Raw genomic sequence first — 26,798 nt, 5'->3', positions numbered from 1 at the left:
AACAAGATTGGAGTAGAACAGAATAAGATAGAACAGAACAGAAGAGAACAGAGCAGGATAGAACAGAATAGAACAGAACAGTACAGAATAGAACAGAAAAGGGTAGAACAGAGCAGGAAAGAACAGAACAGAATGGAACAGAACAGAACAGAATGGAACAGAATAAGATAGAGCAGGATAGAACAGAATAGAATAAGATAGAACAAAGCAGGATAGAGCAGAACAGAACAGGATAGAACAGAACAGAATGGAACAGAACAGAATAGAACAGAATAGAATGGAACAGGATAGAACAGAACAGAAGAGAACTGAACAGGATAGAACGGAATGGAACAGAATGAGATAGAACAGAACAGAATAGAATAGGATAGAACAGAATGAGATAGAACAGAGTAGAACAGAACAGGATAGAACAGAATTAGAATGAGATAGAACAGAACAGAATAGAACATAATAGGATAGAACAGAGCAGGATAGAACAGAGCCGAGTAGAACAGAACAGAACAGGATAGAACAGAACAAGATTGGAGTAGAACAGAATAAGATAGAACACAATAGAATACAACAGAGCAGGATAGAACAGAATAGAACAGAACAGAACAGAATAGAACAGAACAGGGTAGAACAGAGCAGGATAGAACAGAACAGAATGGAACAGAACAGAACAGAATGGAACAGAATAAGATAGAGCAGGATAGAACAGAATGAATAAGATAGAACAAAGCAGGATAGAGCAGAACAGAACAGGAAAGAACAGAACAGAAGAGAACAGAACAGAAGAGAACAGAAGAGGATAGAACAGAATGGAACAGAATGAGATAGAACAGAACAGAATAGAACAGAGGAGGATAGAACAGAATAGAACAGAACAGAAGAGAACAGAACAGAAGAGAACAGAAGAGGATAGAACAGAATGGAACAGAATGAGGTGGAACAGAACAGAAGAGAACAGAACAGAAGAGAACAGAACAGGATAGAACAGAATGGAACAGAATGAGATAGAACAGAACAGAATAGAACAGAGGAGGATAGAACAGAATAGAACAGAACAGAATAGAACAGAACAGGATAGAATGGAATGGAACACAATGAGATAGAACAGGATAGAACAGAATGGAACAGAATGAGATAGAACAGAACAGAAGAGAACAGGATAGAACAGAACAGGATAGAACGGAGTGGAACAACATGAGATAGAAGAGACCAGAAGAGAACAGGATAGAATAGAATTAGATAGAACAGAACAGGATAGGACAGAATTAGAATAAGATAGAACAGAAGAGAACATAATAAGATAGAACAGAACAGGATAGAACAGAGCCGAATAGAACAGAACAGAACAGGATAGAACAGAATAGAATACGATAGAACAAAGCAGGATAGAGCAGAACAGAACAGGATAGAACAGAACAGAATGGAACAGAACAGGATAGAACGGAGTGGAACAACATGAGATAGAACAGAACAGAACAGGATAGAATAGAATTAGATAGAACAGAACAGGATAGAACAGAGCCGAATAGAACAGAACAGGATAGAACAGAGCCGAATAGAACAGAACAGAACAGGATAGAACAGAATAGAATAAGATAGAACAAAGCAGGATAGAGCAGAACAGAACAGGATAGAACAGAACAGGATAGAACAGAACAGGATAGAACGGAATGGAACAGAATGAGATAGAACAGAACAGAAGAGAACAGGATAGAATAGAATTAGATAGAACAGAACAGGATAGAACAGAGCCGAATAGAACAGAGCCGAATAGAACAGAACAGAACAGGATAGAACAGAATAGAATAAGATAGAACAAAGCAGGATAGAGCAGAACAGAACAGGATAGAACAGAACAGGATAGAACGGAATGGAACAGAATGAGATAGAACAGAACAGAATAGAGCAGGATAGAATAGAATTAGATAGAACAGAACAGGATAGAACACAATTAGAATGAGATAGAACAGAACAGAATAGAACAGGATAGAATAGAATTAGATAGAACAGAACAGGATAGAACAGAATTAGAATGAGATAGAACAGAACAGAAGAGAACAGAATAAGATAGAGCAGAGCAGGACAGAACAGAGCCGAATAGAACAGAACAGAACAGGGTAGAACAGAATAGAATACGATAGAACAAAGCAGGTTAGAGCAGAACAGAACAGGATAGAACAGAACAGAATGGAACAGAACTGGATAGAACGGAGTGGAACAACATGAGATAGAACAGAACAGAACAGAACAGGATAGAATAGAATTAGATAGAACAGAACAGGATAGAACACAATTAGAATGAGATAGAACAGAACAGAATAGAACAGGATAGAATAGAATTAGATAGAACAGAACAGGATAGAACACAATTAGAATGAGATAGAACAGAACAGAAGAGAACAGAATAAGATAGAACAGAACAGGATAGAACAGAACAGGATAGGACAGAATTAGAATAAGATGGAACAGAACAGAATAGAACAGGATAGAATAGAATTAGATAGAACAGAACAGGATAGGACAGAATTAGAATAAGATAGAACAGAAGAGAACATAATAAGATAGAACAGAACAGGATAGAACAGAGCCGAATAGAACAGAACAGAACAGGATAGAACAGAATAGAATACGATAGAACAAAGCAGGATAGAGCAGAACAGAACAGGATAGAACAGAACAGAATGGAACAGAACAGAATAGAACAGAATAGAATGGAACAGGATAGAACAGAACAGAAGAGAACAGAACAGGATAGAACAGAACAGGATAGAATGGAATGAAACAGAATGAGATAGAACAGAACAGAAGAGAACTGAACAGGATAGAACGGAATGGAACAGAATGAGATAGAACAGAACAGAATAGAATAGGATAGAACAGAATGAGATAGAACAGAGTAGAACAGAACAGGATAGAACAGAATTAGAATGAGATAGAACAGAACAGAATAGAACATAATAGGATAGAACAGAGCAGGATAGAACAGAGCCGAATAGAACAGAATTAGAATAAGGTGGAACAGAACAAGATTGGAGTAGAACAGAATAAGATAGAACACAACAGAATACAACAGAGCAGGATAGAACAGAATAGAATAAGATAGAACAAAGCAGGATAGAGCAGAACAGAACAGGATAGAACAGAACAGAATGGAACAGAACAGGATAGAATGGAATGGAACAGAATGAGATAGAACAGAACAGAAGAGAACAGGATAGAATAGAATTAGATAGAACAGAACAGGATAGAACAGAATTAGAATGAGATAGAACAGAACAGAATAGACCACAATTAGAATGAGATAGAACAGAACAGAATAGAATAGGATAGAATAGAATTAGATAGAACAGAACAGGATAGGACAGAATTAGAATAAGATAGAACAGAACAGAAGAGAACATAATAAGATAGAACAGAACAGGATAGAACAGAGCTGAATAGAACAGAATTAGAATAAGGTGGAACAGAACAGAAGAGAACATAATAAGAAAGAACAGAACAGGATAGAACAGGACAGGATAGGACAGAATTAGAATAAGATGGAACAGAACAGAATAGAACAGGATAGAATAGAATTAGATAGAACAGAACAGGATAGAACAGAATTAGAATGAGATAGAACAGAACAGAAGAGAACAGGATAGAATAGAATTAGATAGAACAGAACAGGATAGGACAGAATTAGAATGAGATAGAACAGAACAGAAGAGAACATAATAAGAAAGAACAGAACAGGATAGAACAGAACAGGATAGGACAGAATTAGAATAAGATGGAACAGAACAGAATAGAACAGGATAGAATAGAATTAGATAGAACAGAACAGGATAGAACAGAATTAGAATAAGATAGAACAGAACAGAAGAGAACATAATAGGATAGAACAGAACAGGATAGAACAGAGCCGAATAGAACAGAACAGAACAGGATAGGTCAGGACAAGACAGAATAAATCCTAACAACAGAGCAGAGCAGGACAGAATGGGACCTATAAGACCATGGGGTCTGTCTCCCTGACCACCCCATTGGAGTATGGCACTGAGGGCATAACCCCAACGTCCCCTGGGCACGGACAGGCACTGCTGGAACCCAAAGGTTCTGAAGGAGGTTCTGATGGGACCTTTGGGTCGCTGACCGTGCAGGGGTCATCCAATCCAACCATCAGTGCGGGTGGGGGAGTGGTGCTGCTCTGCTTCCCTGTACGGATTCGGTCTTTGCTTTGGATTTATCTCCAAGTAAATTGGGTGTGTGATCGGTTAAAGATGGCAGAGCCGTGGAATGGGTTGGGTTGGAAGGGTCCTTGAAGGTCGTAGTGACATAGTATGGTTGGGTCGGAAAGGTCCTGAAAGTTCAAAGGAACATAGGATCATAGAATGGATTGGGTTGGAAGGGTCCTTAAAGGTCGTAGTGACATAGTATGGTTGGGTTGGAAAGGTCCTGAAAGTTCAAAGGAACATAGGATCATAGAATGGATTGGGTTGGAAGGATCTTTAAAGATCATAGAGCCATGGGAGATAGAATGGGTTGAGTTGAAGGGTCCTTAAAGATCATAGAGCCGTGGAATGGGTTGGGTTGGAAGGGTCCTTGAAGGTCGTAGTGACATAGTATGGTTGGGTTGGAAAGGTCCTGAAAGTTCAAGGAAGTGTAGGATCATCGAATGGTTTGGGTTGGAAGGGTCCTTGAAGGTTGTACAGCCATGGAATGGGTTGGGTTGGAAGGGTCCTTAAAGGTTGTAGATACATGGAATATATTCCGTTGGAAGGGTCCGGGAAGGTCATAGAGCCATGGAATGGGTTGGGTTGGAAGGGTCCTTAAAGGTCATAGAGCCATGGAAGATAGAATGGGTTTGGTTGGAAGGGTCCTTGAAGACTGTAGAACAATGGAATGGTTGAATTGGGAGGGTCCTTGAAGGTCGTAGTGCCATAGTATGGTTTGGTTGGAAAGGTCCTGAAAGTTCAAAGGAACATAGGATCATAGAATGGATTGGGTTGGAAGGGTCCTTAAAGGTTCTAGAGCCATTTAATGGGTTGGGTTGGAAGGGTCTTTAAAGATCACATTGACATAGCATGGTTGTGTTGGAAGGGTCCTTGAAGGTCATGGTGACATAGTATGGTTGGGTTGGAAAGGTCCTGAAAGTTCAAGGAAGTGTAGGATCATCGAATGGATTGGGTTGGAAGGGTCCTTAAACTTCAAAGATTCATAGGATTATAGAATGGATTGGGTTGGAAGGGTCCTTAAAGGTTGTAGAGCCATGGAATGGGTTTGGTTGGAAGGGTCCTTAAAGGTCGAAGAGCCATGGAAGATAGAATGGTTTGGGTTGGAAGGGTCCTTGAAGATTGTAGAACCATGGAATGGTTGTGTTGGAAGGGTCCTTGAAGGTCGTAGTGCCATAGTATGGTTGGGTTGGAAAGGTCCTGAAAGTTCAAAGATTCATAGGATTATAGAATGGATTGGGTTGGAAAGGTCCTTAAAGGTCATAGAGCCATGGAAGATAGAATGGTTTGGGTTGGAAGGGTCCTTGAAGATTGTAGAACCATGGAATGGTTGTGTTGGAAGGGTCCTTGAAGGTCATGGTGACATAGTATGGTTGTGTTGGAAAGGTCCTGAAAGTTCAAAGGAACATAGGATCATAGAATGGATTGGGTTGGAAGGATCTTTAAAGATCGTAGAGCCATGGGAGATAGAATGGGTTGAGTTGGAAGGGTCCTTAAAGATCATAGAGCCATGGAATGGTTGTGTTGCAAGGGTCGTTGAAGGTCGTAGTGACATAGTATGGTTGGGTTGGAAAGGTCCTGAAAGTTCAGAGGAGCGTAGGATCATCGAATGGTTTGGGTTGGAAGGGTGCTTAAAGGTCGTAGAGCCATGGAATGGGTTGAGTTCGAAGGGTCCTTAAAGGTTGTAGATACATGGAATGGATTGAGTTGGAAGGGTCCTTAAAGGTCGTAGAGCCATGGAATATATTCCGTTGGAAGGGTCCTTAAAGGTCATAGAGCCATGGAAGATAGAATGGGTTTGGTTGGAGTGGTCCTTGAAGACTGTAGAACCACAGAATGGTTGAATTGGAAGGGTCCTTGAAGGTCGTAGTGACATAGTATGGTTGGGTTGGAAAGGTCCTGAAAGTTCAAAGGAGCATAGGAACATCGAACGGATTGGGTTGGAAGGGTCCTGGAAGGTCATAGATCCATGGAATGGATTGGTTTGGAAGGGTCCATAAAGATCATACTGACATAGCATGGTTGTATTGGAAAGGTCCTTGAAGGTCATAGTGATGTAGTATGGTTGGGTTGGAAAGGTCCTGAAAGTTCAAAGGAGCAGAGGATCATAGAATGGATTGGGTTGGAAGGGTCCTTGAAGATAAGTAGGACCATGGAATGGTTGGGTCGGAAGGGTCCTTAAAGGTCGTAGAGCCATGGAATGGTTGGGTTGGAAGAGTCCTTAAAGGTCGTAGAGCCATTTAATGGGTTGGGTTGGAAGGGTCCTTAAAGGTCATAGAGCCATGGAAGATAGAATGGATTTGGTTGGAAGGGTCCTGGAAGGTCAAAGAGCCATGGAAGATAGAATGGGTTGGGTTGGAAGATTGTAGAACCGTGGAATGGTTGGGTCGGAAGGGTCCTTGAAGGTCATAGTGGCATAGTATGGTTGGGTTGAAAAGGTCCTGAAAGTTCAAAGGAGCAGAGGATCATAGAATGGATTAGGTCAGAAGGGTCCTTGAAGATAAGTAGAACCATGGAATGGTTGGGTCGGAAGGGTCCTTAAAGATGACGTTGACATAGCATGGTTGTGTTGGGAAGGTCCTTGAAGGTCATAGTGACATAGTATGTTTGGGTTGGAAAGGTCCTGAAAGTTCAAAGGAGCATAGGATCATCAAACGGATTGGGTTGGAAGGGTCCTGGAAGGTCATAGATCCATGGAATGGGTTGGATTGGAAGGGTCCTTAAAGATCATACTGACATAACGTGGTTGTGTTGGAAGGGTCCTTGAAGGTCATAGTGACATAGTATGGTTGGGTTGGAAAGGTCCTGAAAGTTCAAAGAACCGTAGGATCATAGAATGGATTGGGTTGGAAGGGTCCTGGAAGGTCATAGATCCATGGTATGGGTTGGGTTGGAAGGGTCCTTGAAGGTCATAGTGACATAGTATGGTTGGGTTGGAAAGGTCCTTGAAGGTCATAGTGACGTAGTATGGTTGGGTTGGAAAGGTCCGGAAAGTTCAAAGGAGCATAGGATCATCAAGTGGGTTGGGTTGGAAGGGTCCTGGAAGGTCATAGATCCATGGAATGGGTTGGGTTGGAAGCGTCCTTAAAGATCATACTGACATAGCATGGTTGTGTTGGAAAGGTCCTTGAAGGTCATAGTGACATTGTATGGTTGGGTTGGAAAGGTCCTGAAAGTTCAAAGGAGCATAGGATCATCAAGTGGGTTGGGTTGGAAGGGTCCTGGAAGGTCATAGATCCATGGAATGGGTTGGGTTGGAAGGGTCCTTAAAGATCATACTGACATAGCATGGTTGTGTTGGAAAGGTCCTTGAAGGTCATAGTGACATAGTATGGTTGGGTTGGAAAGGTCCTAAAAGTTCAAAGGAGCATAGGATCATCAAGTGGGTTGGGTTGGAAGGGTCCTGGAAGGTCATAGATCCATGGAATGGATTGGGTTGGAAGGGTCCTTAAAGATCATACTGACATAACGTGGTTGTGTTGGAAAGGTCCTTAAAGATCACAGAACCATAGAAGTGTTGGGTTGGAAAGGTCCTTCCTGGTTGCCGGGTGGCTGTGTGTAATTAGCACCGCTCCCACAAGAAGCCTCCTTTCCGTGGGGCCCAATGGGATCCCACAGGGCACCCTACACCCCAGGCTGGCTGTGGGGCGCCCCACACATCGCTCAGAGCAGCCCATGGGGGGAGGAGATCCACGGGACCGGGAATGGGCTCAGGTCCTCCATGGTGCGTGAGCCCTATGGGGCCACAGCAACGGCATCCAGAGCCCCCTCCCCACCTGGGAACCCCTCCTGCCCCACACGAGACCCCTTCGTGTGCGTGGCCGACTTTTCCCTGCGGCAAAACGAAGCCGTCCCCCATGGCGGATGGGTCAGAACCCCGCGCACCATTTGGGCTGCGGTGGTCCCGGGGCATTTCCAGCTGACCCCAAACCTCCGGGCGGCGCTCGGAAGCTCTGTGCCGTCCGACCCCCAACCCATAGCAGCTCTGTGTTCCCCTTCATACCATCTCCCCCCATCTCCCCCCACCCCTTGAAGGACCCCCCCATAACCAATCCCCACCCATTGACCCCCAACCCATCCACCACTCCTCTCTGCATCCCATCTCCCCCCATCCCTTAAAGGACACCCCCATAACCAATCCCCACCATTCACCCACTGACCCATCCACCACCCCTCTCTTCATCCCATCTCCCCCCATCTCCCCCCACCCCCTTATAGGACACCCCCATAACCACTCCCCACCCACTGACCCATCCACCACCCCTCTCTGCATCCCATCTCCCCCCATCTCCCCCCACCCCCTGGAGGACACCCCATAACCAATCCCCACCCATTGACCCACTGACCCATCCACCACTGTTCTCTGCATCCCATCTCCCCCCATCCCTTAAAGGACACCCCCATAACCACTCCCCATCCATTGACCCACTGACCCATCCACCACCCCTCTCTTCATACCATCTCCCCCCATCTCCCCCCACCCCCTGCAGGACCCCCCCATAACCAATCCCCACCATTGACCCATAAACCATCCACCACCCCTCTCTGCATCCCATCTCCCCTCATCCCTTAAAGGACACCCCCATAACCAATCCCCATCCATTGACCCATAAACCATCCACCACCCCTCTCTGCATCCCATCTCCCCCCATCTCCTGGAGGACCCCCCCATAACCAATCCCCATCCATTGACCCACTGACCCATCCACCACCCCTCTCTGCATCCCATCTCCCCCCATCTTCTCATCCGGAGGTGTCGGATGCTGATGGGTGCACAGTGATCCAATATCATCGCTGCTCATTTCAACTCCTCGAGTCCTTTTTGCTTCTTAGCAATGCTGACAGCAAAATGCAACCCTTTCCCATTGCAAGAGTGGAAATCTTGTCTTTCCTACAACCTATTTCATGGAATCCCGGAATCTTTGGTTTTCAAGGGACCTTTAAGGGTTTCCTGGTCCAATTTGGTCCATCTGTAGACGGACCACCATACAAATTCCAGCTTTCTCCGAGGCGTTGCCGTGGAGGTGCTGAGTTGGAGGGCGAAGCTTCAAATGGGAGCTTCCAGAAGTGGTCAAGGGATGGAATCCAGTAAAAAAAGTATTTTTTACTTCTTTTTTTCCCCCATTTCCAAGAAAACCTGCTGCCTTTTATGTCGTTTCAGGCTTCTTCCCCAGCGTACAGCGGCTCCAACATCTACTCCCCCGATTCATCCACCAACTCCGGCCCCATCATCTCGGACGTGACGGAGCTGGCCCAGTCCAGCCCTTCAGCATCTCCCAGTGGCAGCCTGGATGAGAGGTGAGTGGGTGGCTCTGTGTGCCCCCCCTGGGGGGGGGGGGTTTTGAGCTCTGTGCAGCTCCCACCACCCTCACTTTCCTATCCGACTCCCCAGGCTTTGCTTTGTGCCCGTTGCATTGCGTCCCGTCGCTGGGCACGGCAGCGGTGGGGCTTTGGGGGAGGGGGATCCCTCCAACCCAACCGTGCTGTGGGTTCTGTGATCTTCCAGGACCTTTCCAACCCAACCCATCCTGTGTGTCTGTGGTCTCTAAAGGCACCTTCCAACCCAACCCGTTCTGTCTCAAAGGGCCCTTCTCCTACCGAACCCATTCCATGGCGCCGTCTTACAGCGGCTCCTTTATTTTTGCGGGCCAACATCCCTGGAAGAAGAGCAGAACCGGACCCGGAACCTCGAGGAACCCACCTATGCACCCCTACCCCCATCTCTGGGATGGCCAAAGCCTCCCCCAGCACCCCCAGTGCAGCTGATCCCCCCCATGGCCCCACTCCCATCAAACGCCGGGGGCTGTTGAGCTGAACCCCACGGGCCCACCTTTCTTTATCACATTGAGGCCTCTTTCCCCCCCCCCCCTTTCCTCTCCTTTAATAGGTCATTTCTGGCACTGACTCTTCCCCCGAGCCAACAAATCACCCATAGATGCCATTGATTGCCTCAATACCCCCTGCCAGGAGCACTCACACTTAAATGCGGGCCACGTGTTTGCTAAATGGGCCTTTTCACGCTCTTCTGTCCATCCCTTTCCTTCCCGGTGGGACGGATTGAGCCTCCCCCACCCCAAACCACTGAGCTTGGGGGGTTTCCATCCACGCAACGAGGGCTGACCAAAGGAGCCACCCTTCCCTTCCCATAACAGCTCTGGCTTGGTGGGTGGCGGCGCCGTGCGTGTCCCCGTGGGGATGTGAAGGAAAGGAGTGCTGCAAAGTGCTGCTGCTGCAGCGTTTACTGCAGCTCTGCATCAAAAGCTGCCTGGTTTGAGGTGTTGAATGAAAGCCCCAACCACCGCCTCCTCCCCGTGAGCCACCCCGTCCAGAAGCGTCTGTGGGGCACTGAGGAGCATCGCTACGGGCAGCCGTTGGTCAACCATTGGGCAAATGGTCAACTGCTGGTCAGATGTTGGTCAGATGTTGGTCAGCTGTTGGTCAACCATTGGTCAACTGTTGGTGAAGCGTTGGTCAGCTGATGGTCAACCATTGATCAACTGTCAGTCAATTGTTGGTCAACCATTGGTCAACCGTTGGTCAACTGTTGGTCAACCGTTGGTCAACCATTGGTCAGACATTGGTCAACTGTTGGTCAACCATCGGTCAGCTGCCAGTCAACCTTTGGTCAACCATTGGTCATCTGTTGGTCATCCATGGGTCAGCTGTCAGCCAACTGTTGGTCAACCATTGGTCATCTGTTGCTCAACCATGGGTCAGCTGTCAGTCAACTGTCAGTCAACCATTGGTCATCTGTTGGTCAACTATGGGTCAAACGTTGGCCATCTCTTGGTCAATCATTGGTCATCTGTTGGTGAACCATTGGTCAGCTGTCAGTCAACTGTTGGTCAACCATTGGTCATCTGTTGGTCAGCCATGGGTCAAACGTTGGCCAACTGTCAGTCAACCATTGGTCATCTGTTGGTCAACCATGGGTCAGCTGTCAGTCAACCATGGGTCAAGCGTTGGCCATCTCTTGGTCAGCCATTGGTCATCTGTTGGTCAACTATGGGTCAAACATTGGCCATCTCTTATTCAACCATTGGTCAACTGTTGGTCAACCATCGGTCAGCTGTCAGTCATCTGTTGGTCAACCATTGGTCATCTGTTGGTCAACCATGGGTCAGCTGTCAGTCAACCATGGGTCAACCATTGGTCATCTGTTGGTCAACCATCGGTCAGCTGTCAGTCAACCATGGGTCAAACGTTGGCCAACTGTTGGTCAACCATGGGTCAACCATTGGTCATCTGTTGGTCAACCATAGGTTAGCTGTCAGTCAACTGTTGGTCAACCATTGGTCATCTGTTGGTCAACCATGGGTCAAACATTGGCCATCTCTTATTCAACCATTGGTCAACTGTTGGTCAACCATCGGTCAGCTGTCAGTCAACTGTTGGTCAACCATTGGTCATCTGTTGGTCAACCATTGGTCATCTGTTGGTCAACCATAGGTCAAACGTTGGCCAACTGTTGGTCAACTACTGGTCATCTGTTGGTCAACCGTAGGTCAGCTGTCAGTCAACTGTTGGTCAACTGTTGGTCACCTATGGGTCAAACGTTGGCCAACTGTCGGTCAACCATTGGTCATCTGTTGGTCAACCATGGGTCAAATGTTGGCCATCTCTTATTCAACCATTGGTGATCTGTTGGTCAACCATAGGTCAGCTGTCAGTCAACTGTTGGTCAACCATGGGTCAAACGTTGGCCAACTGTTGGTCAACCATTGGTCTTCCGTTGGTCAACCATTGGTCTTCTGTTGGTCAACCATGGGTCAAACGTTGGCCAACTGTCAGTCAACCATTGGTCATCTGTTGGTCCACCATCAGTCAGCTGTCAGTCAACTGTTGGTCAACCATTGGTCATCTGTTGCTCAACCATGGGTCAAACGTTGGCCATCTCTTGGTCCACCATTGGTCATCTGTTGGTGAACAATGGGTCAAACGTTGGCCAACTGTTGGTCAACCATTGGTCAGCTGTCAGTCATCTGTTGGTCAACCATTGGTCATCTGTTGGTCAACCATAGGTCAAACGTTGGCCAACTGTTGGTCAACTACTGGTCATCTGTTGGTCAACCGTAGGTCAACTGTCAGTCAACTGTTGGTCAACCATTGGTCATCTGTTGGTCAACCATGGGTCAAACGTTGCCCAACTGTCAGTCAACTGTTGGTCAGCCATTGGTCATCTGTTGGTCAACCATGGGTCAAACGTTGACCAACTGCTGGTCAACCATTGGTCATCTGTTGGTCAACCATGGGTCAACCATAGGCCATCTCTTGGTCAACCATTGGTCATCTGTTGGTCAACTATAGGTCAAACGTTGCCCAACTGTCAGTCAACTGTTGGTCAACCATTGGTCATCTGTTGGTCAGCCATGGGTCAAACGTTGGCCATCTCTTGGTCAACCATTGGTCAACCATAGGTCATCTGTTGGTCAACCATGGGTCAAACGTTGGCCATCTCTTGGTCAATCATTGGTCATCTGTTGGTCAACCGTAGGTCAGCTGTCAGTCAACTGTTGGTCAACCATTGGTCATCTGTTGGTCAACTGTTGGTCAAACATTGGCCATCTCTTATTCAACCATTGTTCAACTGTTGGTCAACCATCGGTCAGCTGTCAGTCAACTGTTGGTCAACCATTGGTCATCTGTTGGTCACCCATGGGTCAAACGTTGGCCATCTGTTGGTCAATCATTGGTCATCTGTTGGTCAACCATTGGTCATCTGTTTGTCACCCATGGGTCAAACGTTGGCCATCTGTTGGTCAATCATTGGTCATCTGTCGGTCAACTGTTGGTCATTTGTTGGTCAACCGTAGGTCAGTTGTCAGTCAACTGTTGGTCAACCATTGGTCATCTGTTGGTCAACCATGGGTCTAACGTTGGCCATCTCTTGGTCCACCATTGGTCATCTGTTGGTGAACAATGGGTCAAACGTTGGCCAACTGTTGGTCAACCATTGGTCAGCTGTCTGTCAACTGTTGGTCATCCATGGGTCATCTGTTGGTCAACCATGGGTCAAACGTTGACCAACTGCTGGTCAAATATTGGTCAACCATTGGTCAACCGTAGGTCAGCTGTCAGTCAACTGTTGGTCAACCATTGGTCATCTGTTGGTCAACCATTGGTCAAATGTTGGCCAACTGTCGGTCAACTGTTGGTCATTTGTTGGTCAACCATGGGTCAGCTGTCAGTCAGCTGTTGGTCAACCATTGGTCATCTGTTGGTCAACCATGGGTCAAACGTTGGCCAACTGTTGGTCAACCATTGGTCATCTGTTGGTCAACCATTGGTCATCTGTTGCTCAACCATGGGTCAAACGTTGGCCAACGGGCAATCAACCGTTGGTCATCTGTTGGTCAACCATAGGTCAGCTGTCAGTCAACTGTTGGTCAACCATTGGTCATCTGTTGGTCAACCATGGGTCAAACGTTGGCCATCTCTTGGTCAATCATTGGTCATCTGTTGGTCAACCATTGGTCATCTGTTGATCAACCATCGGTCAGCTGTCAGTCAACTGGCAGTCAACCATTGGTCATCTGTTGGTCAACCATGGGTCAACCGTTGGCCATCTCTTGGTCAATCATTGGTCATCTGTTGGTCAACCATTGGTCATCTGTTGGTCAACCATGGGTCAAACGTTGGCCAACTGTCGGTCAACCATTGGTCATCTGTTGGTCAACCATAGGTCAGCTGTCAGTCAACTGTTGGTCAACCATTGGTCATCTGTTGGTCAACCATGGGTCAAACGTTGGCCATCTCTTGGTCAGCCATTGGTCATCTGTTGTTCAACTATGGGTCAAACATTGGCCATCTCTTATTCAACCATTGGTCAACTGTTGGTCAACCATCGGTCAGCTGTCAGTCATCTGTTGGTCAACCATTGGTCATCTGTTGGTCAACCATAGGTCAAACGTTGGCCAACTGTTGGTCAACTACTGGTCATCTGTTGGTCAACCGTAGGTCAACCATTGGTCATCTGTTGGTCAACCATGGGTCAACTGTTGGTCAACCATGGGTCAAACGTTGGCCAACTGTTGGTCAACCATTGGTCATCTGTTGGTCAACCATTGGTCATCTGTTGGTCAACCATGGGTCAAACGTTGGCCAACGGTCAATCAACCGTTGGTCATCTGTTGGTCAACCGTAGGTCAGCTGTCAGTCAACTGTTGGTCAGTCATTGGTCATCTGTTGGTCAACCATTGGTCATCTGTTGGTCAACCATTGGTCAACTGTTGGTCATCTGTTGGTCAACCATTGGTCAACTGTTGGTCAACCATGGGTCAAACGTTGGCCTTCTCTTGGTCAACCAGGACGCCCAGCAGCAGCAGTGCAGAACTCTGTTGTGCTGGGGGAGCTGCACCGAATGAGAGACGCAGCAAAATCCACATCAGGGGACCCGGTTACGATCAGAATCGGGGAAGAAACCTTCAGGGACACTTTCAACCTCAACTCTGTGGCTGATTCTTGGCTTTGTATGCGAGAGGACAGCATTTCTGCCTCGTTGTGTGGAAGCCCATCCAGCAACCACGCGTGCCGGATCCTCACCCTCCCCTCTCTTTCCCCCAGGAGCAGCCCTGTGGTCCGCATCAAAGAGGAGCCCCCCAGCCCCTCCCGTAGCCCCAAGGTAGAGGAGGCCAGCCCAGGGAACCCCCCCGCTGTCGAAACCCCTCTGTCTCCCTCCACCTTCATCGACTCCATCCTGCAGGAGAACGAGCCCAGCACCACGACGGCCGCGGCCGGCAACAGCACCGAGCAGCCTCAGCCCCAGGAAAAGTGCCTCAGCGTTGCCTGCCTCGACAAGTAGGTGATGCCAGAAGGTGGATTTCGGGGTGCGTGGGGAGCCGCGGTCACCGGCGTCGGGGTGGGGAATCAGAAATTGGGGGGGGGTTGGAAGGGACCTTGAAGATGGTCATGGGATGGTTGGGTTGGAAGGGACCTGGAAGGTCATCATAGAAAAGGATGGGTTGAGAAGGTCCTGAAAGATCACAGAGCCATGAGATGGTTGGGTTGGAAGGGACGTTGAAGGTCATCATTCGGGGTGGGGAATCAGAAATTGGGGGGGGGTTGGAAGGGAGCTTGAAGATGGTCATGGGATGGTTGGGTTGGAAGGGACCTGGAAGGTCATCATAGAAAAGGATGGGTTGAGAAGGTCCTGAAAGATCACAGAGCCATGAGATGGTTGTGTTGGAAGGGACGTTGAAGGTCATCATTCGGGGTGGGGAATCAGAAACTGGGGGGGGGTTGGAAGGGACCTTGAAGATGGTCATGGGATGGTTGGGTTGGAAGGGACCTGGAAGGTCATCATAGAAAGGGGTGGGTTGAGAGGGTCCTGAAAGATCATAGAGCCGTGAGATGGTGGGGTTGGAAGGGAGCTTGAAGATGGTAGAGCTGTGAGATGGTTGGGTTGGAAGGGACCTGGAAGGTCATCATAGAAAGAAATGGGTTGAGAAGGTCCTGAAAGATCATAGAGCCATGAGATGGTTGGGTTGGAAGGGACCTTGAAGCTGGTAGAGCCATGGGATGGTTGCCTTGGAAGGGTCCTTGAAGGTCATCATAGAAAAGGTTGGATTGAGAAGGTCCTGAAAGATCATAGAGCCGTGGGATGGTTGGATTGGAAGGGACCTGGAAGGTCATCATAGAAAGAGATGGGTTGAGAAGGTCCTGAAAGATCATAGAGCCATGAGATGGTTGGGTTGGAAGGGACCTGGAAGGTCATCATAGAAAGGGTTGAGTTGAGAAGGTCCTGAAAGATCATAAAGCCATGAGATGGTGGGGTTGGAAGGGACCTTGAAGCTGGTAGAGCCATGGGATGGTTGCCTTGGAAGGGTCCTTGAAGGTCATCATAGAAAAGGTTGGATTGAGAAGGTCCTGAAAGATCATAGAGCCATGGGATGGTTGGATTGGAAGGGACCTGGAAGGTCATCATAGAAAGAGATGGGTTGAGAAGGTCCTGAAAGATCATAGAGCCATGAGATGCTTGGGTTGGAAGGGACCTGGAAGGTCATCATAGAAAGGGTTGAGTTGAGAAGGTCCTGAAAGATCATAAAGCCATGAGATGGTTGGGTTGGAAGAGACCTTGAAGATGGTAGAGCCATGGGATGGTTGGGTTGGAAGGGACCTGGAAGGTCATCATAGAAAGGGTTGGGTTGAGAAGGTCCTGAAAGATCATAGAGCCATGAGATGGTGGGGTTGGAAGGGACCTGGAAGGTCATCATTCGGGGTGGGGAATCAGAAACTGGGGGGGGGTTGGAAGGGATCTTTAAGATGGTCATGGGATGGTTGGGTTGAAAGGGTCCTGGAAGGTCATCATAGAAAGGGGTGGGTTGTGAAGGTCCTGAAAGATCATAAAGCCATGAGATGGTTGGGTTGGAAGGGACCTTAAAGATCATCATTCGGGGTGGGGAATCAGAAAATGGGTGAGGTTGGAAGGGACCTTGAAGATGGTCATGGGATGGTTGGGTTGGAAGAGACCTGGAAGGTCATCATAGAAAGGGGTGGGTTGAGAAGGTCCTGAAAGATCATAGAGCCATGAGATGGTTGGGTTGGAAGGGACCTGGAAGGTCATCATTCGGGGTGGGGAATCAGAAATTGGGGGGGGGTTGGAAGGGATCTTTAAGATGGTCATGGGATGGTTGGGTTGAAAGGGTCCTGGAAGGTCATCATAGAAAGGGGTGGGTTGTGAAGGTCCTGAAAGATCATAAAGCCATGAGATGGTTGGGTTGGAAGGGACCTTGAAGCTGGTAGAGCCATGGGATGGTTGCCTTGGAAGGGTCCTTGAAGGTCATCATAGAAAAGGTTGGATTGCGAAGGTCCTGAAAGATCATAGAGCCATGGGATGGTTGGGTTGGAAGGGACCTGGAAGGTCATCATAGAAAGAGATGGGTTGAGAAGGTCCTGAAAGATCATAGAGCCATGAGATGGTTGGGTTGGAAGGGACCTGGAAGGTCATCATAGAAAGGGTTGAGTTGAGAAGGTCCTGAAAGATCATAAAGCCATGAGATGGTTGGGTTGGAAGAGACCTTGAAGATGGTAGAGCCATGGGATGGTTGCCTTGGAAGGGTCCTTGAAGGTCATCATAGAAAAGGTTGGATTGAGAAGGTCCTGAAAGATCATAGAGCCATGGGATGGTTGGGTTGGAAGGGACCTGGAATATCGTCATAGAAAGCGTTGGGTTGAGAGGGTCCTGAAAGATCATAGAGGCATGGAGTGGTTGGGTTGGAAGGGTCCTTAAAGATTATGGAGCCATGGGGTGGTTGGGTTGGAAGGGACCTGGAAGGTCATCATAGAAAGGGTTGGGTTGAGAAGGTCCTGAAAGGTCATAGAGGCATGGAGTGGTTGAGTTGGAAAGGTCCTTAAAGGTCATAGAGGCACTGAATGGTTGGGTTGGAAAGGTCTTTAAAGGTCAAAGAGCCACTGAATGGTTGGGTTGGAAAGGTCCTGAAAGGTCATAGACGCAATGAATGGGATGGTTGGAAGGGTCCTTGAAGGTCATAGAGCCACTGAGTGGTTGGGTTGGAAATGTCCTTGAAGGTCATAGAGCCACTGAATGGGATGGTTGGAAGGGTCCTTAAAGGTCATAGAGGCACTGAGTGGGATGGTTGGAAAGGTCCTTGAAGGTCATAGAGCCACTGAATGGGATGGTTGGAAGGGTCCTGAAAGGTCATAGAGCCACTGAATGGGATGGTTGGAAGGGTCCTTGAAGGTCATAGAGCCACTGAATGGTTGGGTTGAGAGGTCCTTAAAGGTCATAGAGCCACTGAATGGGATGGTTGGAAGGGTCCTTAAAGGTCATAGAGCCACTGAATGGGATGGTTGGAAAGGTCCTTAAAGGTCATAGAGGCACTGAATGGGATGGTTGGAAGGGTCCTTGAAGGTCATAGAGGCACTGAATGGGATGGTTGGAAGGGTCCTTGAAGGTCATAGAGCCACTGAGTGGTTGGGTTGGAAATGTCCTTGAAGGTCATAGAGCCACAGAATGGTTGGGTTGGAAAGGTCCTTAAAGATCATAGAGACACTGAATGGGATGGTTGGAAGGGTCCTTGAAGGTCATAGAGCCACTGAATGGGATGGTTGGAAAGGTCCTGAAAGGTCATAGAGCCACTGAATGGGATGGTTGGAAGGGTCCTGAAAGGTCATAGAGCCACTGAATGGGATGGTTGGAAAGGTCCTTGAAGGTCATAGAGCCACTGAATGGTTGGGTTGGAAAGGTCCTGAAAGGTCATAGAGGCACTGAATGGGATGGTTGGAAGGGTCCTTAAAGGTCATAGAGCCACTGAATGGGATAGTTGGAAGGGTCCTTGAAGGTCATAGAGCCACTGAATGGTTGGGTTGGAAGGGTCCTGTAAGGTCATAGAGCCACTGAATGGGATGGTTGGAAAGGTCCTTAAAGGTCATAGAGCCACTGAATGGTTGGGTTGGAAAGGTCCTGAAAGGTCATAGAGCCACTGAATGGTTGGGTTGGAAGGGTCCTGAAAGGTCATAGAGCCACTGAATGGGATGGTTGGAAGGGTCCTGTAAGGTCATAGAACCACTGAATGGTTGGGTTGGAAAGGTCCTGAAAGGTCATAGAACTACTGAATGGGATGGTTGGAAAGGTCCTTAAAGGTCATAGAGCCACTGAATGGTTGGGTTGGAAGGGTCCTGTAAGGTCATAGAGCCACTGAATGGGATGGTTGGAAAGGTCCTTAAAGGTCATAGAGCCACTGAATGGTTGGGTTGGAAAGGTCCTGAAAGGTCATAGAACTACTGAATGGGATGGTTGGAAAGGTCCTTAAAGGTCATAGAGCCACTGAATGGTTGGGTTGGAAGGGTTCTTAAAGGTCATTGAGCCACTGTATGGTTGGGTTGGAAAGGTCCTGAAAGGTCATAGAGGCACTGAATGGGATGGTTGGAAGGGTCCTTGAAGGTCATAGAGCCACTGAATGGTTGGGTTGAGAGGTCCTTAAAGGTCATAGAGCCACTGAGTGGGATGGTTGGAAGGGTCCTTGAAGGTCATAGAGCCACTGAGTGGGATGGTTGGAAGGGTCCTTGAAGGTCATAGAGCCACTGAATGGGATGGTTGGAAGGGTCCTGTAAGGTCATAGAGCCACTGAATGGTTGGGTTGGAAAGGTCCTTGAAGGTCATAGAGCCACTGAATGGGATGGTTGGAAGGGTCCTTAAAGGTCATAGAGCCACTGAGTGGGATGGTTGGAAGGGTCCTTGAAGGTCATAGAGCCACTGAATGGGATGGTTGGAAAGGTCCTTAAAGGTCATAGAGCCACTGAATGGGATGGTTGGAAGGGTTCTTAAAGGTCATTGAGCCACTGTATGGTTGGGTTGGAAAGGTCCTGAAAGGTCATAGAGGCACTGAATGGGATGGTTGGAAGGGTCCTTGAAGGTCATAGAGCCACTGAATGGTTGGGTTGAGAGGTCCTGAAAGGTCATAGAGCCACTGAATGGTTGGGTTGGAAGGGTCCTGTAAGGTCATAGAGCCACAGAATGGTTGGGTTGGAAAGGTCCTTGAAGGTCATAGAGTAACTGAATGGTTGGGTTGGAAGGGTCCTTAAAGGTCATAGAGCCACTGAATGGGATGGTTGGAAGGGTCCTTGAAGGTCATAGAGCCACAGAATGGTTGGGTTGGAAATGTCCTGTAAGGTCATAGAGCCACTGAATGGTTGGGTTGGAAGGGTCCTTGAAGGTCATAGAGCCACTGAATGGGATGGTTGGAAAGGTCCTTAAAGGTCATAGAGGCACTCAATGGTTGGGTTGGAAAGGTCCTGAAAGGTCATAGAGCCACTGAATGGTTGGGTTGGAAGGGTCCTTAAAGATCTTAGAGCCACTGAATGGGATGGTTGGAAGGGTCCTTAAAGGTCATAGAGCCACTGAATGGGATGGTTGGAAGGGTCCTGAAAGGTCATAGAGCCACTGAATGGTTGGGTTGGAAAGGTCCTGAAAGGTCATAGAGCCACTGAATGGTTGGGTTGGAAAGGTCCTGAAAGGTCATAGAGCCACTGAATGGGATGGTTGGAAGGGTCCTTAAAGGTCATAAAGCCGTGCGGTTGTCAGATTGGAAGGGTCCTGAAAGGTCACAGAGGCATGGGATGGGTTGGGAGGGTCCTTAAAGGTTGGAGAGCCATGGGATGTGTGGGTTAGAAGGGTCCTGAAAGGTCACAGACGTAGGGATGGTTGGGTTGGAAGGGTCCTTGAAGGTCATAGAGCCATGGAGTGGTAGAGTTGGAACCCTATGGCACCCTATGGCACCCTATGGCTCCTATGGATCCTATGGCTCCCTATGGATCCTTATGGCTCCCTATGGATCCTTATGGCAATCTATGGATCCTTATGGCAATCAATGGATCCTATGGCATCGTATGGATCCTTATGGCACCCTATGGATCCTTATGGCACCCTATGGATCCCTATTGCACCCTATGGATCCTATGGATCCTATGGCACCCTATGGATCCTTATGGCTCCCTATGGATCCTTATGGCAATCTATGGATCCTTATGGCAATCAATGGATCCTATGGCATCGTATGGATCCTTATGGCATCGTATGGATCCTTATGGCACCCTATGGATCCCTATGGCACCCTATGGATCCTATGGATCCTATGGCACCCTATGGATCCCTATGGCACCCCATGGTTCCCTATGGCATCCTATGGTTCCCTATGGCATCCTATGGATCCCGGTAGCACCCTATGGATCCCTATGACACTCTATGGAATCTTCTGGCACTCTATGGCTCCCTATGGCACCCTATGGATCCTATGGCACCCTATGGAACCCTATGGCACCCTATGTCTCCCTATGGATCCTATGGCACCCTATGGAACCCTATGGCACCCTATGGATCTTTATGGCACCCTATGGATCCTATGGCACCCTATGGATCCTTATGGCAATCTCTGGGTCCCTACGGATCCTATGGCACCCTATGGCTCGCTATGGCAATCTATGGGTCCCTATGGCAATCTCTGGGTCCCTTTGTCAATCTATGGATCCTATGGCTTCTATGGCTCCCTATGGCACCCTATGTAATCCTATGGCACCCTATGTAATCCTATGGCACTCTTTGGATCCTTATGGCAACCTATGGCTCCCTATGGATCTTTATGGCACCCTATGGCAATCTATGGATCCTATGGCACCCTATGGATCTTTATGGCAATCTATGGGTCCCTATGGCAATCTGTGGTTCCCTATGGCAATCTGTGGCTCCTATGGATCCTATGGCACCCTATGGATCCTTATGGCAATCTCTGGGTCCCTACGGATCCTATGGCACCCTATGGATCCTTATGGCAATCTATGGGTCATTATGGCAATCTCTGGGTCCCTTTGTCAATCTATGGATCCTATGGCTTCTATGGCTCCCTATGGCACCCTATGTAATCCTATGGCACTCTTTGTATCCTTATGGCAACCTATGGCTCCCTATGGATCTTTATGGCACCCTATGGCAATCTATGGATCCTATGGCACCCGATGGATCCTTATGGCAATCTATGGGTCCCTATGGCAATCTGTGGTTCCCTATGGCAATCTGTGGCTCCTATGGATCCTATGGCACCCTATGGATCCTTATGGCAATCTGTGGGTCCCTATGGCAATCTGTGGGTCCCTCTGGCAATCTATGGCTCCTATGGATCCTATGGCTCCCTATGGTTTCTATGGGTCCCTATGGCAATCTATGGATCCTTATGGCACCCTATGGATCCTATGGCACCCTATGGCTCCTATGGATCCTATGGTAATCTGTGGGTTCCTATGGCACCGTATAGATCCTTATGGCAATCTTTGGATCCTTATGGCACCCTATGGCACCCTATGGATCCTTATGGCAGTCTGTGGGTCCCTATGGCAATCTGTGGGACCCTATGGTACCGTAGGGATCCTTATGACACCCTATGGCTCCCTATGGCACCCTATGGATCCTATGGATCCTATGGCACCCTATGGATCCTTATGGCAATCTGTGGGACCCTATGGCAATCTGTGGGACCCTATGGTACTGTAGGGATCCTTATGACACCCTATGGCTCCCTATGGCACCCTATGGAATCCTATGGCAGTCTATGGATCCTTATGGCACCCTATGGATCCTATGGCTCCCTATGGCACCCTATGGATCCTTATGGCACCCTATGGATCCTTATGGCAATCTCTGGGTCCCTATGGCAATCTCTGGGTCCCTTTGTCAGTCTATGGATCCTATGGCTTCTATGGCTCCCTATGGCACCCTATGTAATCCTATGGCACCCTATGTAATCCTATGGCACTCTTTGTATCCTTATGGCAACCTATGGCTCCCTATGGATCTTTATGGCACCCTATGGCAATCTATGGATCCTATGGCACCCGATGGATCCTTATGGCAATCTATGGGTCCCTATGGCAATCTATGGATCCTATAGCACCCTATGGGTCCCTATGGCACTCTATGGATTCTTATGGCAATCTATGGGTCCCTATGGCAATCTATGGCACCCTATGGATCCTTATGGCAATCTGTGGGTCCCTATGGCAATCTATGGAACCCTATGGATCCTATGGCACCCTATGGATCCTTATGGCAATCTATGGGTCCCTATGGCACCCTATGGATCCTTATGGCAATCTATGGGTCCCTATGGCACCCTATGGCTCCCTGTGGCAATCTGTGGGTCCCTATGGCACCCTATGGCTCCCTATGGCAATCTGTGGGTCCCTATGGCACCCTATGGCTCCCTATGGCAATCTATGGGTCCCTATGGCACCCTATGGCTCCCTGTGGCAATCTGTGGGTCCCTATGGCACCCTATGGCTCCCTATGGCAATCTGTGGGTCCCTATGGCACCCTATGGCTCCCTATGGCAATCTGTGGGTCCCTATGGCACCCTATGGCTCCCTATGGCAATCTGTGGGTCCCTATGGCACCCTATGGCTCCCTGTGGCAATCTGTGGGTCCCTATGGCCCCTACGGCTCCCTATGGCAATCTGTGGGTCCCTATGGCACCCTACGGCTCCCTATGGCAATCTGTGGGTCCCTATGGCACCCTACGGCTCCCTATGGCAATCTATGGGTCCCTATGGCACCCTATGGCCCCCTATGGCAATCTGTGGGTCCCTATGGCACCCTATGGCTCCCTATGGCAATCTGTGGGTCCCTATGGCACCCTATGGCTCCCTATGGCAATCTATGGTTCCCTATGGCACCCTATGGCTCCCTATGGCAATCTGTGGGTCCCTATGGCACCCTATGGCTCCCTATGGCAATCTATGGTTCCCTATGGCACCCTATGGCTCCCTGTGGCAATCTGTGGGTCCCTATGGCACCCTATGGCTCCCTATGGCAATCTGTGGGTCCCTATGGCACCCTATGGCTCCCTATGGCAATCTGTGGGTCCCTATGGCACCCTATGGCTCCCTATGGCAATCTGTGGCTCCCTATGGCACCCTATGGCTCCCTATGGCAATCTGTGGGTCCCTATGGCACCCTATGGCTCCCTATGGCAATCTATGGTTCCCTATGGCACCCTATGGCTCCCTATGGCAATCTGTGGGTCCCTATGGCACCCTATGGCTCCCTATGGCAATCTATGGTTCCCTATGGCACCCTATGGCTCCCTATGGCAATCTGTGGGTCCCTATGGCACCCTATGGCTCCCTGTGGCAATCTATGGCTCCCTATGGCACCCTATGGCTCCCTATGGCAATCTGTGGGTCCCTATGGCACCCTATGGCTCCCTATGGCAATCTGTGGGTCCCTATGGCACCCTATGGCTCCCTATGGCAATCTGTGGGTCCCTATGGCACCCTATGGCTCCCTATGGCAATCTGTGGGTCCCTATGGCACCCTATGGCTCCCTATGGCAATCTGTGGGTCCCTATGGCACCCTATGGCTCCCTATGGCAATCTGTGGGTCCCTATGGCACCCTATGGCTCCCTATGGCAATCTGTGGGTCCCTATGGCACCCTATGGCTCCCTATGGCAATCTGTGGGTCCCTATGGCACCCTATGGCTCCTTATGGCAATCTGTGGGTCCCTATGGCACCCTATGGCTCCCTATGGCACCCTATGGCTCCCTATGGCAATCTATGGCTCCCTATGGCACCCTATGGCTCCCTATGGCAATCTGTGGGTCCCTATGGCACCCTATGGCTCCCTATGGCAATCTGTGGGTCCCTATGGCACCCTATGGCTCCCTATGGCAATCTGTGGGTCCCTATGGCACCCTATGGCTCCCTATGGCAATCTGTGGGTCCCTATGGCACCCTATGGCTCCCTATGGCAATCTGTGGGTCCCTATGGCACCCTATGGCTCCTTATGGCAATCTGTGGGTCCCTATGGCACCCTATGGCTCCCTATGGCACCCTATGGCTCCCTATGGCAATCTATGGCTCCCTATGGCACCCTATGGCTCCCTATGGCAATCTGTGGGTCCCTATGGCACCCTATGGCTCCCTATGGCAATCTGTGGGTCCCTATGGCACCCTATGGCTCCCTATGGCAATCTATGGTTCCCTATGGCACCCTATGGCTCCCTATGGCAATCTGTGGGTCCCTATGGCACCCTATGGCTCCCTATGGCACCCTATGGCTCCCTATGGCAATCTGTGGGTCCCTATGGCACCCTATGGCTCCCTATGGCAATCTATGGCTCCCTATGGCACCCTATGGATCCTTATGGCAATCTATGGGTCCCTATGGCACCCTATGGCTCCCTATGGCAATCTGTGGGTCCCTATGGCACTCTATGGGTCCCTATAGCACCCTATGGATCCTTATGGCACCCTATGGCTCCTATGGATCCTATGGCAACCTTTGGATCCTTATGGCAATCTATGGGTCCCTATGGCAATCTATGGATCCTATAGCACCCTATGGGTCCTTATGGCAATCTATGGGTCCCTATGGCACCCTATGGAACCCTATGGCACCCGATGGATCCTTATGGCAATCTATGAGTCCCTATGGCACCCTATGTAACCCTATGGCTCCCTATGGCTCCCTATGGCAATCTATGGGTCCCTATGGCACCCTATGGCTCCCTATGGCAATCTGTGGGTCCCTATGGCCCCCACGGCTCCCTCCGGCTCTCTCCGTCCCTCCTCCCCCCCCCCCCAGGAACGAACTGAACGACCACCTGGACACCATCGACTCCAACCTGGACAACCTGCAGACCATGCTGAGCACGCACGGCTTCAGCGTCGACACCACCGCCCTGCTGGACGTGAGTGCTGCATCCCAACGCCCCCCCCCAAACAGCACCCCAAAATATACCCCCCCCCAAATATCCCCCCACAAATATCCCCCCCCAAACAGCACCCCAAAATATACCCCCCCAAATATCCCCTCCCACAAAGAGCACCCCCAAATATCCCCCCCCAAATATCCCCTCCCAAACAGCACCCCAAAATATACCCCCCCCAAATATCCCCCCCCAAACAGCACCCCAAAATATACCCCCCCAAACAGCACCCCAAAATATACCCCCCCCAAACAGCACCCCAAAATATCTCCCCCCAAATATCCCCCCCCAAACAGCACCCCCAAATACCCCCCCCAAAGAGCACCCCCAAAGAGCACCCCAAATTATACCCCCCCCAAATATCCCCTCCCAAACAGCACCCCAAAATATCCCCCCCCAAATATCCCCCCCCAAACAGCACCCCAAAATATACCCCCCCCAAAAAGAGCACCCCCAAATATATCCCCCCAAACAGCACCCCAAAATATACCCCCCCCAAATATCCCCCCCCAAAGAGCACCCCAAAAGAGCACCCCCAAAAAGAGCACCCCCAAATATCCCCCCCCAAGTATCCCCCCCCAAAGAGCACCCCAAAATATACCCCCCCCAAATATCCCCCCCCAAACAGCACCCCAAAATATACCCCCCCAAAAAGAGCACCCCCCAAATATATCCCCCCCAAACAGCACCCCCAAATACCCCCCCAAAGATCACCCCCAAACATCCCCCCCCAAATATCCCCCCCAAACAGCACCCCCAAAGAGCACCCCCAAATATACCCCCCCCCAAACAGCACCCCCAAATACCCCCCCCAAACAGCACCCCAAAATATCCCCCCCCAAACAGCACTCCCAAATATCCCCCCCAAAAAGAGCACCCCCAAATAACCCCCCAAAGAGCACCCCCAAAAATAGCAACCCCAAAAAGAGCACCCCAAAAGAGCACCCCCAAATATCCCCCCCCAAAAAGCGACCCCAAATATCCCCCCCACAAAGAGCACCCCCAAATACCCCCCCAAAGAGCACCCCAAAATATCCCCCCCCAAAAAGAGCACCCCCAAAGAGCACCCCCAAAAAGAGCAGCCCCAAATATCCCCCCCCAAACAGCACCCCCAAATACCCCCCCCAAATATCCCCCCCCAAACAGCACCCCCAAATATCCCCCCCAAAGAGCACCCCCAAATATCCCCCCCCAAATATCCCCTCCCACAAAGAGCACCCCCAAATATCCCCCCAAAGAGCACCCCCAAATATCCCCCCCAAAAAGAGCACCCCAAAAGAGCACCCCCAAAAAGAGCACCCCCAAATATATCCCCCCCCAAAGAGCACCCCCAAACATCCCTCCCACAAAGAGCACCCCCAAACAGCACCCCC

The 26,798-nt window shown here is 49.3% G+C and overlaps 1 protein-coding gene and 1 long non-coding RNA gene across 2 annotated transcripts in view; both read left to right on the top strand.

Moving 5' to 3' along the window:
• Positions 1-25,407, top strand: part of LOC420362 (heat shock transcription factor 1) — a gene marked incomplete at its 3' end in the record, with an annotated part of 97,127 nt that extends 71,720 nt beyond the window's left edge. Inside the window, 4 exon segments of the mRNA NM_001305256.1 lie at positions 9,370-9,506; positions 14,772-14,829; positions 14,911-15,005; positions 25,302-25,407. Of these exon segments, the coding sequence (NP_001292185.1) occupies positions 9,370-9,506; positions 14,772-14,829; positions 14,911-15,005; positions 25,302-25,407 (396 nt within the window).
• Positions 15,084-16,773, top strand: LOC121113106. Its single transcript, XR_005857759.2, has 2 exons — positions 15,084-16,412; positions 16,508-16,773. It is a non-coding gene; the product is annotated as an uncharacterized LOC121113106 (long non-coding RNA).
• Positions 25,408-26,798: the final 1,391 nt, after the last annotated feature.

The sequence above is a fragment of the Gallus gallus genome, chromosome 2 (genome assembly GCF_016699485.2).
Source record: "Gallus gallus isolate bGalGal1 chromosome 2, bGalGal1.mat.broiler.GRCg7b, whole genome shotgun sequence".
In the NCBI taxonomy this organism is placed as follows: domain Eukaryota; kingdom Metazoa; phylum Chordata; class Aves; order Galliformes; family Phasianidae; genus Gallus; species Gallus gallus.
This window is presented reverse-complemented; position numbering and strand designations above follow the sequence as displayed.